This window comes from Venustampulla echinocandica (assembly GCF_003357145.1).
Source record: "Venustampulla echinocandica strain BP 5553 chromosome Unknown scaffold_13, whole genome shotgun sequence".
Lineage (NCBI taxonomy): Eukaryota > Fungi > Ascomycota > Leotiomycetes > Helotiales > Pleuroascaceae > Venustampulla > Venustampulla echinocandica.
The window spans coordinates 471,598-485,978 of NW_022474218.1; the positions used below are offsets into that span (position 1 = coordinate 471,598).

Here is a 14,381-nt window from a genome sequence, read left to right on the forward strand (position 1 = left end):
CCATCTTAAAGGTTGCCAACTTAAATCTACCAACCACCGACCTGGTGGCTGGGGGGGAGTGAGTCGGGGGGGAGGAGGGGGGTCACCGACGGGTGGTGTCTTGGTGCACAGGTTCGAGTATAGTAAACAACCGTGACTCACGCTTACGGTGAAGTGATTCTCGTTCAATTGTTTCTGTCCACTCCCCATTTCACGTCTAATACATAGTATTGACATCCTCATATCATACATATCTCGAGAATTGGATCTGCAGGGGTTATTTACTCAATTGAACCCTTCCCACCATTCGAAGAGCATAGCAAATCTCAATACATCTCCATCTCAAAATGGGAGAAGTATCTCTCAACAATGGCAACGCCAAGTACGAGCGTATTCCGTTTGGAAGTGAGATGCTGAAACAATTTCTCTTCGATCCCGCCTACAAGAACCTCAACCATGGTATGACTCCTCTTTTCCTACTTTTTTTTAAAAATATCTCAGAGCTTACTCCCGTGTTTCTAGGCTCATTTGGCGCCTTTCCTCGTGTGATCAGAGACGCTCAACGAGTGTTTCAAGACGAGTGTGAATCATCCCCAGATGAATTCATCTTCTACAAATATCCCAAGTTCCTGGATGAATCCCGTGCTGCGGCCGCCAAGCTCCTGGATGTCCCGGTCGATACTGTTGTTTTTGTATCCAATGCCACTCTCGGCGTCAACACAGTCCTTCGGAATATTCAGTGGCATGAAGATGGCCGGGACGAGGTTATCTATTTCAGTACGATCTATGGTATATATTGCCCCTTTCACTGGTTCCTTTACCATCGTATAGAGGGAAATAGACTCTAATACTATTTTCAGGAGCGTGTGGCAAAACCGTCACCTACCTCTGTGAATCCACCCGCAACCTAGTGCAAGCACGAACCGTTACCTTAAACTACCCGCTATCGGATGCCTCCGTCCTTGAGGGGTTCAAAAAAGCCATTACCGCCTCCCGGGCAGACCGAAAGGTCCCACGTCTCGCAATCTTCGACACTATCTCTTCTGTCCCTGGTATCCGCATGCCATTCGAGGGCCTCGTAAAAATCTGCGCTGAAGAAGGCATCCTCTCCCTCGTGGACGCCGCTCATGGCATAGGCCAGATCCCACTCTCGCTCTCGACCCTGCAACCTGATTTCTTCGTCACTAATTTGCATAAATGGCTTTTTGTGCCTCGAGGCTGCGCACTGCTCTACGTGCCTTTTAAAAACCAAGCTTTGATGCGCTCTAGCCTGCCTACATCTCACTCATTCACACCTCTGGTGAAAGGTCCCAGGTCGCTGAATGGCTTCCCACCTAATACCAAGACCGGGTTTGTGAATAATTTCGAGTTTGTCGGCACGATCGACAATTCCAATTACCTGGTTGCGGCAGAGGCTATCAAATGGCGCCAAGAGGCGTGTGGTGGCGAAGAAGCTATTCACGATTATTGCACAAAGCTCGTGAAGGAAGGTGGAAAACTTGTTGCGGATATCCTTGGTACTAAGATCTTGGATTATGAGGAACATGGTTTGACTGATTGCTTCATGATCAACGTTCTTCTTCCTCTAGCCCTGACACCTACCTCCGCAGCTGTTCCTGACGCGGATAAGCCAGCTGCTCATTTCCATACTGTGAAGGAGGAGCATAGTTTTCTTGTTAGGCACTGGGCGCACCGGACTCTTGTTGATGATTATAAGACATATATCTTTCTTTACTTTTCTCGGGGCCAGTGGTGGGCAAGGTTGAGTGCCCAGGTTTATTTGGAGATGAGTGATTTTGAGTGGGCGGGCCGGACGCTGAAGGAAATTTGTGAGAGAGTTGGGAAAGAAGAGTTTTTGGTCTCGAGTTTAGATAAGGAGGTTGAGGCGTTGGAGAAGGGAGTGGAAGGTGTGGGTTTGGCGGAGGCTTAGGTGGATGTAGATAATGAAGCCTGGAGGATGAGGGATGCTGCATGTTGACCTCATATCTCTATCGAATTACTTTAAATGAGACGCATCATCGAAAAGTGGTCAGATTTGTCATGGTACATTGGACCAAGATCGTTCTTCCAACTTCTATCGGGTGGAGCTACTTAGTGGGTATTCAAGGTCGACGCTCACGTTGTTATGAAGGTCACCCGCGAAGTTGGCTCCGAAGCACTTTTGCAGATAAGTATTTTTCATAATAAACATGGGACAATTTTGGTCCCGCCCTGTATATCCTCAACACTGAGTGTATGTCTCCATAGCCTACTCTGGTGATCTAACCTTCATGTCTACCATTAAGGGTTTTGGTGATGGTGATGATGATAATATTGATTTACGTCTAGCAGACTACAGGCGTAGCCTGAAGTCCTGGCACCGCCATGGGGGTATGGGGGTACGGAGCCGTGCTAAGCTGGGAAATTACATGCAGGGTGCAGCCAGACCAGAAAATATTTTATGCAAAAGCGCTTGGCCAGATGGCCTATCAACTGAGCACTTCTACGGCCAGTTGGGATGAACAGCAGAAGCAAAGTGAGTGTGGGCATGGCCCAGAGGTTGTGCCTATTGGGCAGATATGTTGTGGCCGCGGAGGCAGCTACGTTTCATGGCTGTGGAGGCAACAAAGGAATGTTCGAAAAGACAAAGAATGTGCCCCCAATTCCAAAGAACGTCCCCTGAGGAAGGCACCTCGTTGCCTTAGAGTCCCTAGAAACAGAAACAGGATAAGAGCCTCCAGAAACAGAAACAATAAAAGCCTATAGAAACAGGTGCAGGAGAGCCCGGCGGGGGGTTTGGAGTCCGGCAATAGACAGCCTTATTTCACACCCAGCCGCAGTGCTCAGCACAGAGTAGCGCCAAGCCAGAAAAAGAGTTGAGGATGATTCGTGCCACGTCATGCAGACTGTATACTGCAGATCATACAGCCTGTTCATACATTTCGGTCTATAAAGGTTATTGAGAGCAATCAGATCTGACTTCATCCCCAGTATGGTCGTTGCCAACTAGCTACATCGCAAGTAATACCGAACTTCTATAGAACAAGGCTAATATCCTACAGATGTCTACTAAGATTATCGATAAATATGCTAAACAACTGGCTGACCTGCGGGAAAAGAAAATCCAAAAGATAAAGGACGTTGAAAACGCCGAGGCCGAGATGAGGTGCATTGAAGATGGTATGAGCGAGGCGGATAAGACATTAATCACGAGATCATGATCATCAGTGCGAGAAAATCGGAAGGGCCACAAAGACCGAGCGACGTTCGATACGAGTGCCACCATTCAGCTCCAAGCGCAGAGATTGGATTCGTTGAAGGATGAGCTCAGAGAAATTGAGCGGGACATCAGGGACTTTGAGGATCTTGTGTCGGGAGCGTGATCAAGTCCTTCGCCGATAGATGGAAGTGCTAATGAGGCAGGCTGCTACAGCGAGTGCAGTATAACTGGCCATCCTAAGTGGAGATGAGCTTTTTTGAACACCTAGTAAATGCCACTTGACTTACTTCAAATGAGAGCACCCAACCTCTTGAACAAGGCCATCTGAGGGGAGCAGCTGTGACTCTAAATGCAAATGCTCTTCCTTTGATTCGGACACTAGATTCTCGACTGCGGGACTTTCATGCTCGAGATGTGCCATGCCATGCCGTTCTAAATCTTCTAGGTATGCTGCACGATCCACAACCTTCTTCTTGACTAGTCTTAGTAGTTGCCACCTGGCTTGGACGAACGACTTCGCCCTGCCAGGTCGGTCATTGTTGCCATGGTAGCTATAATCAAGACAATCCCCATATGTATTAGCAATTGAGGTCAATGATAGAAGTCCAGCAGCTATTAGAAATGAATTGTTAGACTCCAATTCGCTCCAAATTTTGGAGAGAGGATGCCCGTTCAGGGTGGGAGGCAGTTGGCTTTCACGGGTCGCAACAATATCCCTCAGCTTCACGAGCTCTACCATGTAGTCCTTTCTGGCGAAATACGAGCGGATCCCACTTAGCTCCAGTCCAGTGAGCCACGTTGGTGGCACAAAAAGCTGTGCTGGGATTATCCGACTCCATTCCCAATTAATGATAGACATTATAGTTAGGTCCTTATTCACAATGATATTCGTTGGGCGTAGATCTCCGTGCATTAGAATGAATGGGCCGTGGTTGTACGTCGGATTAATCCACTCGACTGCAAGAGCTTGGAACTGGTAAAGGTCGTACAAGGCAATCTCCGCATCAAACTCGCTCAAGACGCTGTTGCGACCTTTGGAAAACCAATTGAGGACGAGCTGCATTTGTGAATATACGTAATCAACAGCGGAAGCATACGTGTCATCTAGATGGGAGATATGACCAGGTTGTAATCCTTCTAGCTCCTGTTGATTGAGGTCGATGGACAACGGGCGTCGAATAATGTAACCCTCAGAGTTGTTTTTCGGGATTGAGAGAGATCCGACACATGAAAACTCATGAGATCGCAGTTGGATAAAAATATCAGCTAACTGACTATAGAGATAGGACTTTTGCGACTCGTCAAGGGAAGATAAACCGATATCAAAAAGTGTATCTCCTTCAATATAATCGATAACGACGTATGCAAACCCTACCTGGCTCTGGCTTTTGATTGCGTAACCATGTATCCGCGGAATCGGGATAGTCGTCTTTTGCTGCACAAAGCTAGGCACAGCGAAGATTTGGTTAGCTCAGCGCCCCAATCAGAGTCCCAATTACACACTTCATCACGGCGACTTCGCTCTCCAGCTTCTCATCGACGAGAGCTACTCGGGGCACCAAAGGAATTCGCACAATCCATTTCTGACCATTTCCATCTGGCCCAAAGATAACCGGGTAGCAGATGTTGAAACTGCCCCGCAATGGGTTGGATATCAAGGTACAGCTCGCACCGTTATTATGTGATGAAGCGATAGAGCAAACGGTAGCAGGATCGATAGAGTTGATGAAAAGTTCAGTTTGCTCGTCAATAGACTTCTCGACAATAGCGTCAACATTTGCCATGTCTGATGGGTGATGGCCTATAAGTGTAGTGTTAGCAAAGTCACAAAGGGCACAGAATGTAATAACTCAAGGGTTTTACTCCTCAGATTTGAGGCCTCGTACATAGTTTAGCCCAAAGCGAACTTAAAAGCCATCACAAGATACTTGTATAAATGGTTATTTCGTGATAGCGCAAGGGCAGTTTTGGCTGTAGTAAATAAAGATCGCGGGTTGACCGCCTTTCGACGCGCGAACGCGAACGGGCCACAAGTGGCGGCTACTCGCGGGGCCAACAATTGATGCTAACTGGTGTGCAAACCGCATGATTTATTAGATTCTAAGGCACTAAGTAAAAGAGCAACGCCTTACTCTTGTTGTCCTAACTTGTGCTTTAATGGAAGATTTTCGACTTCTAACTTATTCTTGGCATGTCGGAGAGGATGCGAGATGCGAGCCGTGAGAAGATTAGGGGACGGGTGAGATGAGTGGTTTACATCTACAGTACACACTATCGCCCAGCTACTGTTACATGCTACAAATACACTATTTACAAGGATTAGAGACATAAAGTTTTCTTCAGGGCTTTCTCAAGTCTCTCCTGGGAATCAACTGGTTGCCTCCTCTCACGCCAAGTCACAAAGCCATCGGGCCTTACCAGCAAAGCTCCTCTGGATGAAATCCCAGCGGCAGCTCGGAATTCATCTTTTGCATCCACAAGGTCACCATTCATCCCGACACAATAGGCTTCTAAGTTAACCCCTATTGCGGAAGATACTGTCTTCGCAGCATCTTTCCATGACTGGCCATCTGGTCCAGCGAGCAGCACAAAGGATTTCCCAAATAAATCGAGAGTCGAGATACGCTTCCCGTCCTGCACAACCCAAACATGAGGTGCTCTCGTCCCAGGCCTCCCGTCAAGGGACATAAGTAGTGAGTTCAAAGTCCACGGCCTCCACGTGATTCCCCCTAATGGGCCAGTATCTTCCTCGACAATTGCCCTCGATGTGTAAGTATACCCAAAACCCGAAATTATGTATAACCTCCTAGCCATGGCCCAAGCTGTCCCCAGACTCATACTCACGGCCAGGTTACCCCTCTCGTCTGCTGCAACAGCACTTACCTCCACGGCCACCTTCGCTACTGGGTCCCTTTCCACATCATAAGTCTCTAGCAACTCAGGCTTAGCATAGCCTTTAAGGACAGCTGCCAACTTCCAAGCGAGATTATGTGCGTCCGCAATACCTGAGTTTGCGCCCTGGCCAGCGTAAGGCGTCATTTGATGAGCCGCGTCTCCAGCAAGGAAGACGCGACCATGCTGGAGCTGCTCCGCAAACATCGCAGAAGGTTCCCACGGCATAATGGATTTAATACTAATTTCGAGCTCCGACATCCCCAATGCTAAGCGTAAGAGCGTAACGCATCTTTGCTCCGGGAAATCCTCCACTTTTTGGCCCTCCGCCGGATCATAGCATAGGTGAAACACCCAGCGGTCAGAATTGTTGATGGATGTGAGCAAGCCACGGACCTCTGGGTGATCGACAACGCACAAACTGAACTCACGATTCTCAACGAAGGCTTTGAGGTCAGCGTGGAAGAGAATATTCAGCATATGGCCCAATGTCCCTTGTCCTCTCGACTTCACTCCAAGCTGCTTCCGGATCGGGCTCCCCGCGCCATCCGCAGCAATACAATACTCGGCTTTCACCACGCTCGTCTCTCCAGTCTCACCATCCCGCAACATAGCTGTCACGCCGCTGTCGTCTTGCTCGACACCCAAACATTCAACGCCAAACCGGACCTCGCCACTTCTTTCCTGCGCCGCCCGAAGTAAGACGGGCTCAAGCTCATCTTGCGTCACCCTTTGCCCCTTCTCGGGACTTTGGTCAGAAAATAAGCCTGCGAGAGGCATCTCCTTTGTGCCTTCTTCGCGGGGTCTTTTTTCCATGACTGATGCGAGAGAGGGGCCCTTGAGGATCCCCATACTGGGAGCTATTGTGGCGCCGGCTTGCCGAACGGCAGCATCAATGCCAAGGGAGCGGTAGAATTCCATTGTGCGGGTGTTGACAGAGCGGCCGCGGGGATGGTTGGATGTCGAGGAGTGGCGTTCGACGAGGAGGCTGCGGACGGAATGTTGGGTTAGAAAGAGGGAAGCCGAGAGCCCGACTATGCCACCGCCTATTATCAGGACGGGAATATGTTGGGTTTGTGACATGGTACGTGTTGTGATTGTGTTGTGGTTGTAAGATTGCTGTTGTATGTAGCTGCTATAAAATAAATAAAGAGTATATATGTGCTGAGGAGAATACGGTGGTAAGACCGAATCTCGGGTTCTAGGGTGAGTCACCCCCACTTCCTGGAATTCGCTGCGCCGCGTGGCTGGCAGAATTTGGTACCAGGGCTCTGGTAGAGTTAGACGAAGTAGTAAGTAAAATGATAACTGGAACAGCCTTGATATGTTTCGTCAGCAAAACCCACTCCAATCACCAGAACTAGTGGGATAGTAGAATACTAATTGCGAAGCTCCACCACGCTGTTAGAACCTGTTTCTATAGTAGCTAGAGCTCGTAAGTGGGGTCCGAATAGAGCATGTATTGAGGTTATTCGTACTTCGTAGCGGAGGAGAGGAGCGGAGCTGACCTAATATACTACGTGGGAAGCTACCACCGAATAGTGTCACGTGACTCTCCAACATTTCAACCCACGTGATCTTATTTTGCCAGGATTAACTGTATATTATGTAAACTGAATGCAACAGGCCCCTGTTTGTACGACAACATCTTCGAATCTAGGGACCCAATGAAGATTCATTGCAAGGCCTGCAAAAAGGTCGCAAAACAACTTGCAAAGGTGATCTCAACTCGACGACGTGGACAGCCATTCGAGGCTCCAGACCAGTCCACGATTCCCATTCTGTCGGTTTTCGGGACAGTAGGAGAAATCTCGAAAAGGAAATATTGTCACTCATGTAGAGACCTGGGAAAGGAGTTCACACGATGGGAAACGGTGGGTTATTGGACTCGGGACGATAATCTGGCTGTTGGCGTTGGGATAGACGACTCTCCCAGCTATCCAACCCTTAAGCCCCTACAACAATCGCTATACATAATCGCTATAGATCCGACGGCGAGTTATGGGAGAACTTACCTAGTGAACCTGTATCCGTTAGAGAAGGGTGCTCCACATGACATTTGTGGGAGAGTGATTGATCGCCATGAGGTGAGCTGCGACCTTATCAAGGGCTGGTTGCAGTGCTGCGACCTGACCCATGGAGAATATTGTACGTCGGGCCTCACCAGTCGCCTTCCTCCAGATGCTCGCCCTACTCGACTACTCCTAGTCGACCTTGAGAACCACTGTCTTTCTTACGGTACCTTGACGGACAAGTACGCCGCTCTCAGCTATGTGTGGGGCCAAGTGAACAGCTTAAGGACAACCCATGCAAACATCCAGGACTTCCTGAAGCCTGGTGGTCTCGATTTCGTAAGTGGTGACTTACATATTCCCCAGACTATCAAAGACTTCATGAAGCTTGCTCTTCGGCTCGGGATCCGTTATGCCTGGGTGGATAGCCTTTGTATCGTTCAAGACGGTGACGATATTCAACAGCAGTTGAATGGAATGGCCGCCATATTTTCCTCTGCGTACCTGACAATCGTCTCCGAGGGGCCTGATGCCAATTCTGGTCTTATAGGGGCGGGCAGCGGCGGGAAACCCCGCGATCGACCCTCTTATATGCTACGACTCCCGAATATGACCTGCGTGCTAGATGACAACACCATCAACCCAAACGACCCCCAAATATGGCAACAGAGAGCTTGGACTTTTCAGGAGGGGCTATTTTCCCGCCGACTACTTACATTTGACATATTTGGTATTTTGAATTGGGTTTGTCCGAGGTTCTACTGGCATGAGGTAGAACAAGAGCCTTCTGAGGCGCTGGATTGGATGCCGCATAACCCATCAATCTCCATCGATTGGAAATATATCGGGCTCTCCGAGTTGAACTTTACATGGCCTGATATGCGGAGATGGTGCGATCTTGTTGAAGAATATGTCCCGCGGGAACTGTCCTTCCAAGCTGACGGCATGAATGCTGTTGCCGGTCTTATATCTGTGATTGAAAGCGGATCTCCAGGAGGCTTCTTCTACGGCCTCCCGGAGCTCTTTTTCGACACCTTTCTTCTTTGGGATGTATTGGAAGGCCATTTTGCAGAAATGCGAGAAGTCAATGGACTCCCAAGCTGGTCTTTCCTTGGGTGGAAAGGAGGTCCATCAACTCAATTAGACTTGTTCTGGTGGCGGTTTAGTATGGACCACATTTTTTTGGACAGGCCCGATCAAGGCTATGGCTCCGATTGCGAAATTGTATCTATTGTGGATTGGTATAAAGAGAGCCGCTCCTCGAGTCTAGTGCCGGTGGCAAATCAATTTCATGTTTGCCGGTCACAATGGGTGGACCAGCCTCCCGAGGGCTGGACAAAACATATGTCCAACGAAATTGGCAGTCCATATTTTATGCACGAGTCCATCGATGACGGCCAGAAGTTCCGATATCCTATTGCCCTTCCACAGGCAGGAGCGAGATCAGAAAACGATAAATTCTTGGGGCGACTTCGCTTCAAAACTAAAAGAGGCTGGTTGAAGATTGGCAATTTGATTCAGCAAGACACGGACGATGACAGTGGAAATGATCCCGAATCTTCACACCACTCGGCCATTAATGTCTCTCTTGTAGACGATCTGGGAAACTGGAGTGGCATTATACGGCTTCCCCGAAAGGAAGTGTACGATCTTACCACCGTACCCAACGTCGTCCAAAAGAAAGCGCCTATGGAGCTTATTGCAGTTGCTATGGGCAATGTTCGCAACGACTCATTTCCAAAACACTCAGATGTGTTTAGTGTTTACCGTCTAGATATTCCAGAATGGGATTGTGAAGAACGTCCAAAGGATGCAGATTTCTATCAGTTCTACTTTGTCCTTTGCATCGAGTGGAGGGGAGACATTGCATATCGGAGGGGTCTGGGAAGAGTGGAAAAATCTGCATGGGAGCGGCTGCCTCTGGAAGAAATCGACGTTGTCCTTGAGTAGAAGAGAACTCCCGCGGCACAGGGTTCGAAGTCTATGTGCTGTCGTAATGCTAGTCTAAAAAGCCCGTTATTGTTGCAATTTGGGCACGCAATGGGCTACTATGTCCTTACTATTCTCATCTCTCTCGCAAAGTATTTCAATCACTCGTGATCAATTATTCCTACCTCCATAGATGAAAGACATATTGAAGGAGGCTGAGGGGTGATTATTATACTAAATTGCCCAGCCCGTTGCCGATTTTTCAGAAGCTTATACTAGACGCTTGCTCAGACGGATACGCTATAAACTATATTACTTCGTACTTGCACTTGTGCGATAGCCTTCTAAAACATTGCGCTTGCGCACGTCAGGGGCCAATCATGTAATGACACGCCAAACCCCTTCCACAGAATGAGTACTCAGCCACAGGTCCCCCAACTACGAGGCTGGAGTGGCCCTCTCCCCAACCTCAATAATAATGTTGATATAGGAGCCTGCTAAGTTGGTCTCATTGCCCTTGCTGTTACGAACCCAGAGATGCGCAGGTTATTCCGCGGTAGATTGAGAATAGGGAAGTCGAGCGCGGCAGGGAGCAGGGCAACCCCCACGACAGTGCCTCCACCAGCGCCGCCAACAGACGACATGTACTGTACGGAAGGATCTACTGGTGTGAGAGTGGTGGCCGATCCAACTGATTTTGTTCTTGAGTATGTTTAGATGCTCGACTATGCTCACGGGCGCTGACTGATTATCGTTTGCAAATAGTCTAGTATTTGTCCATAGCTTACAGCTGTCTGCGGGCTTAGCGTTATTTACAAGTAATATCACACTATATACGATGTATCACCTTTTTAGTGCTCTACTACTAAGAAATCGATAGAAATTTGAAATGTACCTACAACTTTACTACTATCTATTATAATCCTTTAACTAATATCGATACTCAAAAAGCTACTTTTAAACTTACTTTTAATTCAATTAATATATTTCTAAAGTATACTAATATAAAAGAGTAAAATATATAATTTAAATATATAATAAATAATTAAATATATCGAGTTTCAAGTAAATAAAGTATATATTAGTAAAGAAGTATGTCAAACTATAGTCGTTTAGCGCAGTGTACTTCGAGTACTTAGCTTATATAAACTATGCCCCGAAGAGAGCTATCTTATATAAAGGTTCTACTTTACTATAGTAATACTGGTTTATATATATATTTCTGATAGTAAGCTTTAAGTTAAGTAAACTTCACAAGTGCAACTTGTTACAATGTGTCTGTAAATACTGGTTTGTGAAAGCTATTAAGTGGGTTATTAGCTTTTCTATTTATATCTAGCTTCGTTTGACTTTTATCTTTAGCCCTTTTGTAATTTTACAAGTATATAACTAATTTTCTTCCTTTTAAGACTAATCTATCCTCCTTACCTCTTTTTCTTATATGTCGAAAAAAAAACAGCTTTATATAAGTTATTACTAAGTAAATTGAAATATAATCACAAGATAGAAGCTGCTCCCTTTTCAGAGAGTTAAGTTGCTCAAAGTCAAAGTACCTATTATTTTTCTCGGCACGGTAGGTTTTTCGCCACGTAGGGATGGACGTTAGGAGCGTAATTTAGTATAAACGTGTGGAGTAAACACTTACTGTAAGGTACGAGAGTCAAGTGGATACTACTGTAATAAGCAGATAAAATATAGGGAGCCACGCCTATCGTATATTTGCAGGACGACACGTGGTAGTCGACTTGTTTGTGACCAACACGTTTGTAGCCAACACGTCCGTAGCCGATAAATTTGTGGCCGACAGCAAGTACTTCTTATCACAGGATATGAAATCGGGACACTATCCCTGCTATTCCTAGAGAATGTGTACTTATGAGATCTTCTTCAAATATTCATAATATTTCAAAATCTATTCAAACTAGGTATCAAAACTAACTGCAAATGCAAAGAAATACAAATCCCACGCTACGGAAAAGAATCCATAATATCCACCCCATTCACCACCATCAACTTCGTATACTGATTTCCCTTGATACTAATATTATCCGTATACCCCCGGTTCAGTCCCTCTCTAGAACTATCCGGAAAAATGCTCGTCTCAAAGTAATCCTCGCGCTCATCTACTGTCCTCGCATACGCAATCAACGAACTCATCGAGCTGGTAATAATCCCGATCCAAAACCTCGCGTCGACAAGGACATTGTACTCGACTATTCCCTTTTGGTCGAATGGGAGGGCTTCGAGATAAGCGAGGGTTTCGGGTTCATTGGCTAGAAGCGTCCATTTGTCGTGGACGATGTAGCCGAGTGGTTCAAGCATATCGCGGAATCTCTGGATGCCATCGATATCCCCGGATGAAACGTAGATTGTGTCGACGACGTAAGAGACGGTGGTTTGGATGCGTTCTATTTCCGCGACGTACAACCGCATTTGGTCTTCTGCTGTGCCAAAGCCGGCTGGCCAGTCGTTCTCAGCGCGGAGATGGATGCCAATGAAGGCGCCATTGTTGAGTTGAGGGCTCTTGAGGACTTCGGTGCTGAGGTGGAGGAGGTCTTTGTTGAATTGGAGGGCTTTGAAGAGGGATTTCCGGATGGTGGAGAGTTCGGAGGACTTTTTGTAGTCCCAGCCGATGTAGGTGTCTGAGAACTCAATGAGTGCTGGCGACGAGGCGGTTACGGAGGAGAGGGTGTAGTTGGATTTTTCGAAAGAATTCTTTACTAGTCCTCGGAAGGTGTCCTTGCTATGAGGGGCCTCAAGGTAGGTTCGTTTTGGTGGGGTAACGATCTTGGAGATTCCGGACCTGTCGTCGCATACTCGGACTTTTAACTGTGGACATTGCTTGCCAACTTCTGATTTGAGATGCTTCATATCCCAGAAGAAACTCGGGCAAACAGTCTTCGCGTTTGTGTCTACCAATGCCTCCTCGTTTCTGGTGGTTGCGGAAGGTATTATGACACCAGCTCCAGCGTCAATGGCAAGACGAATACAGGTCTGTACACGATTTCTGGCATTGTTCAGTCCACCGCAAATTGAAGTCCCATTCACACCACACCCTGAATGGCAATGAAGCCATAATCCCTCAGTCCATTCCGTCTCACCACAGAGTTTCGATAGGTCTGTGGATTCGACCGGCAATTCCACTTTCGGTACTTCCGCGATACTAACATTTGAAGGTAACGTCGTATGATCAAGAGAAGCCAGGAATAGAACAGCCTCTTTGTTCTCTGTGAGATTCGCTGAGACTGGAAATATATGGTTCTTTGGAGTATAATGTGGTAGAAGGGAGTACTCGGAGAAAAATTCGGTAAAGAGAAAGACGTAAGCGAGGATAGATGAGACTATCACCGAAGTGACAGTCCTCGATGTACTGAACATAATAAATGAAGGTGAAGAGAACGAATGACGTTTGGATGTATTGCGAGATGTTAATCTTCGCGCCGTCTGCGAGCCGTCTTCAAGACAAAAGGAAACGAGGGGACTACCAACGAAGAATAGGTGCGGCACGGCTGACTTCCACAACCCACTCTCGCTACCAACAGCAATGTGAAACATCTACATACGTACATTTTTGAGGCATTGCTGTGGTGGAATAGTAGCGCAGGGCGAACTGGTTGACTTACTGAAGAACGGGAATGTGGAATACATAGCTCTCGCATCACTGGAACTTCACCACTGAGCGCTACAGCTGAAGAACATGAATGTAGAATTCGCAGCTCTGACATGGCTAGAACTTCACCGCTGAGCGCCACAGCTGAAGAACAGCTGAAAGGCGAGCGGAATTACCCATACTTGCAGAACACCTTCGGCGATGAAGAGGATGACGATGAAGACTTTGAAGAGAGTGAGGATGAGAGTGGGGATGAGAGTGAATATGAGAGCGATGAGAGCGATGAGAGCGATGATGAAGAAACACAGTCGGATATTGATTTCCTTGACGACAGCACCTCTTCCGAGGAGGAAAGTGAAACAGACCATGTACATAGTAACAAAGACCGTGCGAAGAAGCAGAAGCAGAAGCAGAAGCAGAAGCCGAAGCCGAAGCAAAAGTAAAAGCCAAAGCCGACCAAAGCCGATCGTGTAACCTAGAACAAAACATGATCCTGGTGTTGTTGCGAAAGCGTTTTATTACAGAGCTTGGCTCCCTAGAAATGGAAATATACAGTAGGGGCATCATGTAACTATATCACGTAATACCTACAAGAATACTATCCCCTATTTATATTCGATTCCCCTGAATTAACGAAAATAGTATATATTATCTTATCGCTAGTAAACTAGACTAGCTTATAACACTCGACCATGATGAACTACCTACGGTTGGTGCCATTCAATCAAACTTTGTTGGTGATCAGACGATTAGAAAGACG

The 14,381-nt window shown here is 47.0% G+C and overlaps 7 protein-coding genes across 7 annotated transcripts; 4 read left to right on the top strand and 3 right to left on the bottom strand.

The window, feature by feature from the left end:
* Positions 1-326: 326 nt before the first annotated feature.
* BP5553_10145 (PLP-dependent transferase) lies at positions 327-1,909 on the top strand (the record flags this gene model as incomplete). The annotated part of the gene is made up of 3 exons (XM_032018768.1): positions 327-438; positions 502-768; positions 840-1,909. 3 exons carry the CDS (start codon positions 327-329, stop codon positions 1,907-1,909), a joined length of 1,449 nt encoding a protein of 482 aa, XP_031865176.1.
* A 1,041-nt stretch (positions 1,910-2,950) lies between these two features.
* On the top strand, positions 2,951-3,341 carry BP5553_10146 (uncharacterized protein; the record flags this gene model as incomplete). Its single annotated transcript, XM_032018769.1, has 3 exons — positions 2,951-2,956; positions 3,021-3,138; positions 3,187-3,341. The coding sequence occupies 3 exons, from the start codon at positions 2,951-2,953 to the stop codon at positions 3,339-3,341; spliced, it is 279 nt and encodes a 92-aa protein (XP_031865177.1).
* A 120-nt stretch (positions 3,342-3,461) lies between these two features.
* Positions 3,462-4,962, bottom strand: BP5553_10147 (uncharacterized protein; the record flags this gene model as incomplete). The annotated part of the gene is made up of 2 exons (XM_032018770.1): positions 3,462-4,623; positions 4,682-4,962. The coding sequence occupies 2 exons, from the start codon at positions 4,960-4,962 to the stop codon at positions 3,462-3,464; spliced, it is 1,443 nt and encodes a 480-aa protein (XP_031865178.1).
* Positions 4,963-5,497: 535 nt separating this feature from the next.
* Positions 5,498-7,153, bottom strand: BP5553_10148 (Uncharacterized protein; the record flags this gene model as incomplete). The annotated part of the gene is made up of 1 exon (XM_032018771.1): positions 5,498-7,153. One exon carries the CDS (start codon positions 7,151-7,153, stop codon positions 5,498-5,500), a length of 1,656 nt encoding a protein of 551 aa, XP_031865179.1.
* A 584-nt stretch (positions 7,154-7,737) lies between these two features.
* On the top strand, positions 7,738-10,032 carry BP5553_10149 (uncharacterized protein; the record flags this gene model as incomplete). The annotated part of the gene is made up of 1 exon (XM_032018772.1): positions 7,738-10,032. The coding sequence occupies one exon, from the start codon at positions 7,738-7,740 to the stop codon at positions 10,030-10,032; it is 2,295 nt and encodes a 764-aa protein (XP_031865180.1).
* A 1,947-nt stretch (positions 10,033-11,979) lies between these two features.
* Positions 11,980-13,389, bottom strand: BP5553_10150 (uncharacterized protein; the record flags this gene model as incomplete). Its single annotated transcript, XM_032018773.1, has 1 exon — positions 11,980-13,389. One exon carries the CDS (start codon positions 13,387-13,389, stop codon positions 11,980-11,982), a length of 1,410 nt encoding a protein of 469 aa, XP_031865181.1.
* A 345-nt stretch (positions 13,390-13,734) lies between these two features.
* Positions 13,735-14,064, top strand: BP5553_10151 (uncharacterized protein; the record flags this gene model as incomplete). Its single annotated transcript, XM_032018774.1, has 1 exon — positions 13,735-14,064. One exon carries the CDS (start codon positions 13,735-13,737, stop codon positions 14,062-14,064), a length of 330 nt encoding a protein of 109 aa, XP_031865182.1.
* Positions 14,065-14,381: the final 317 nt, after the last annotated feature.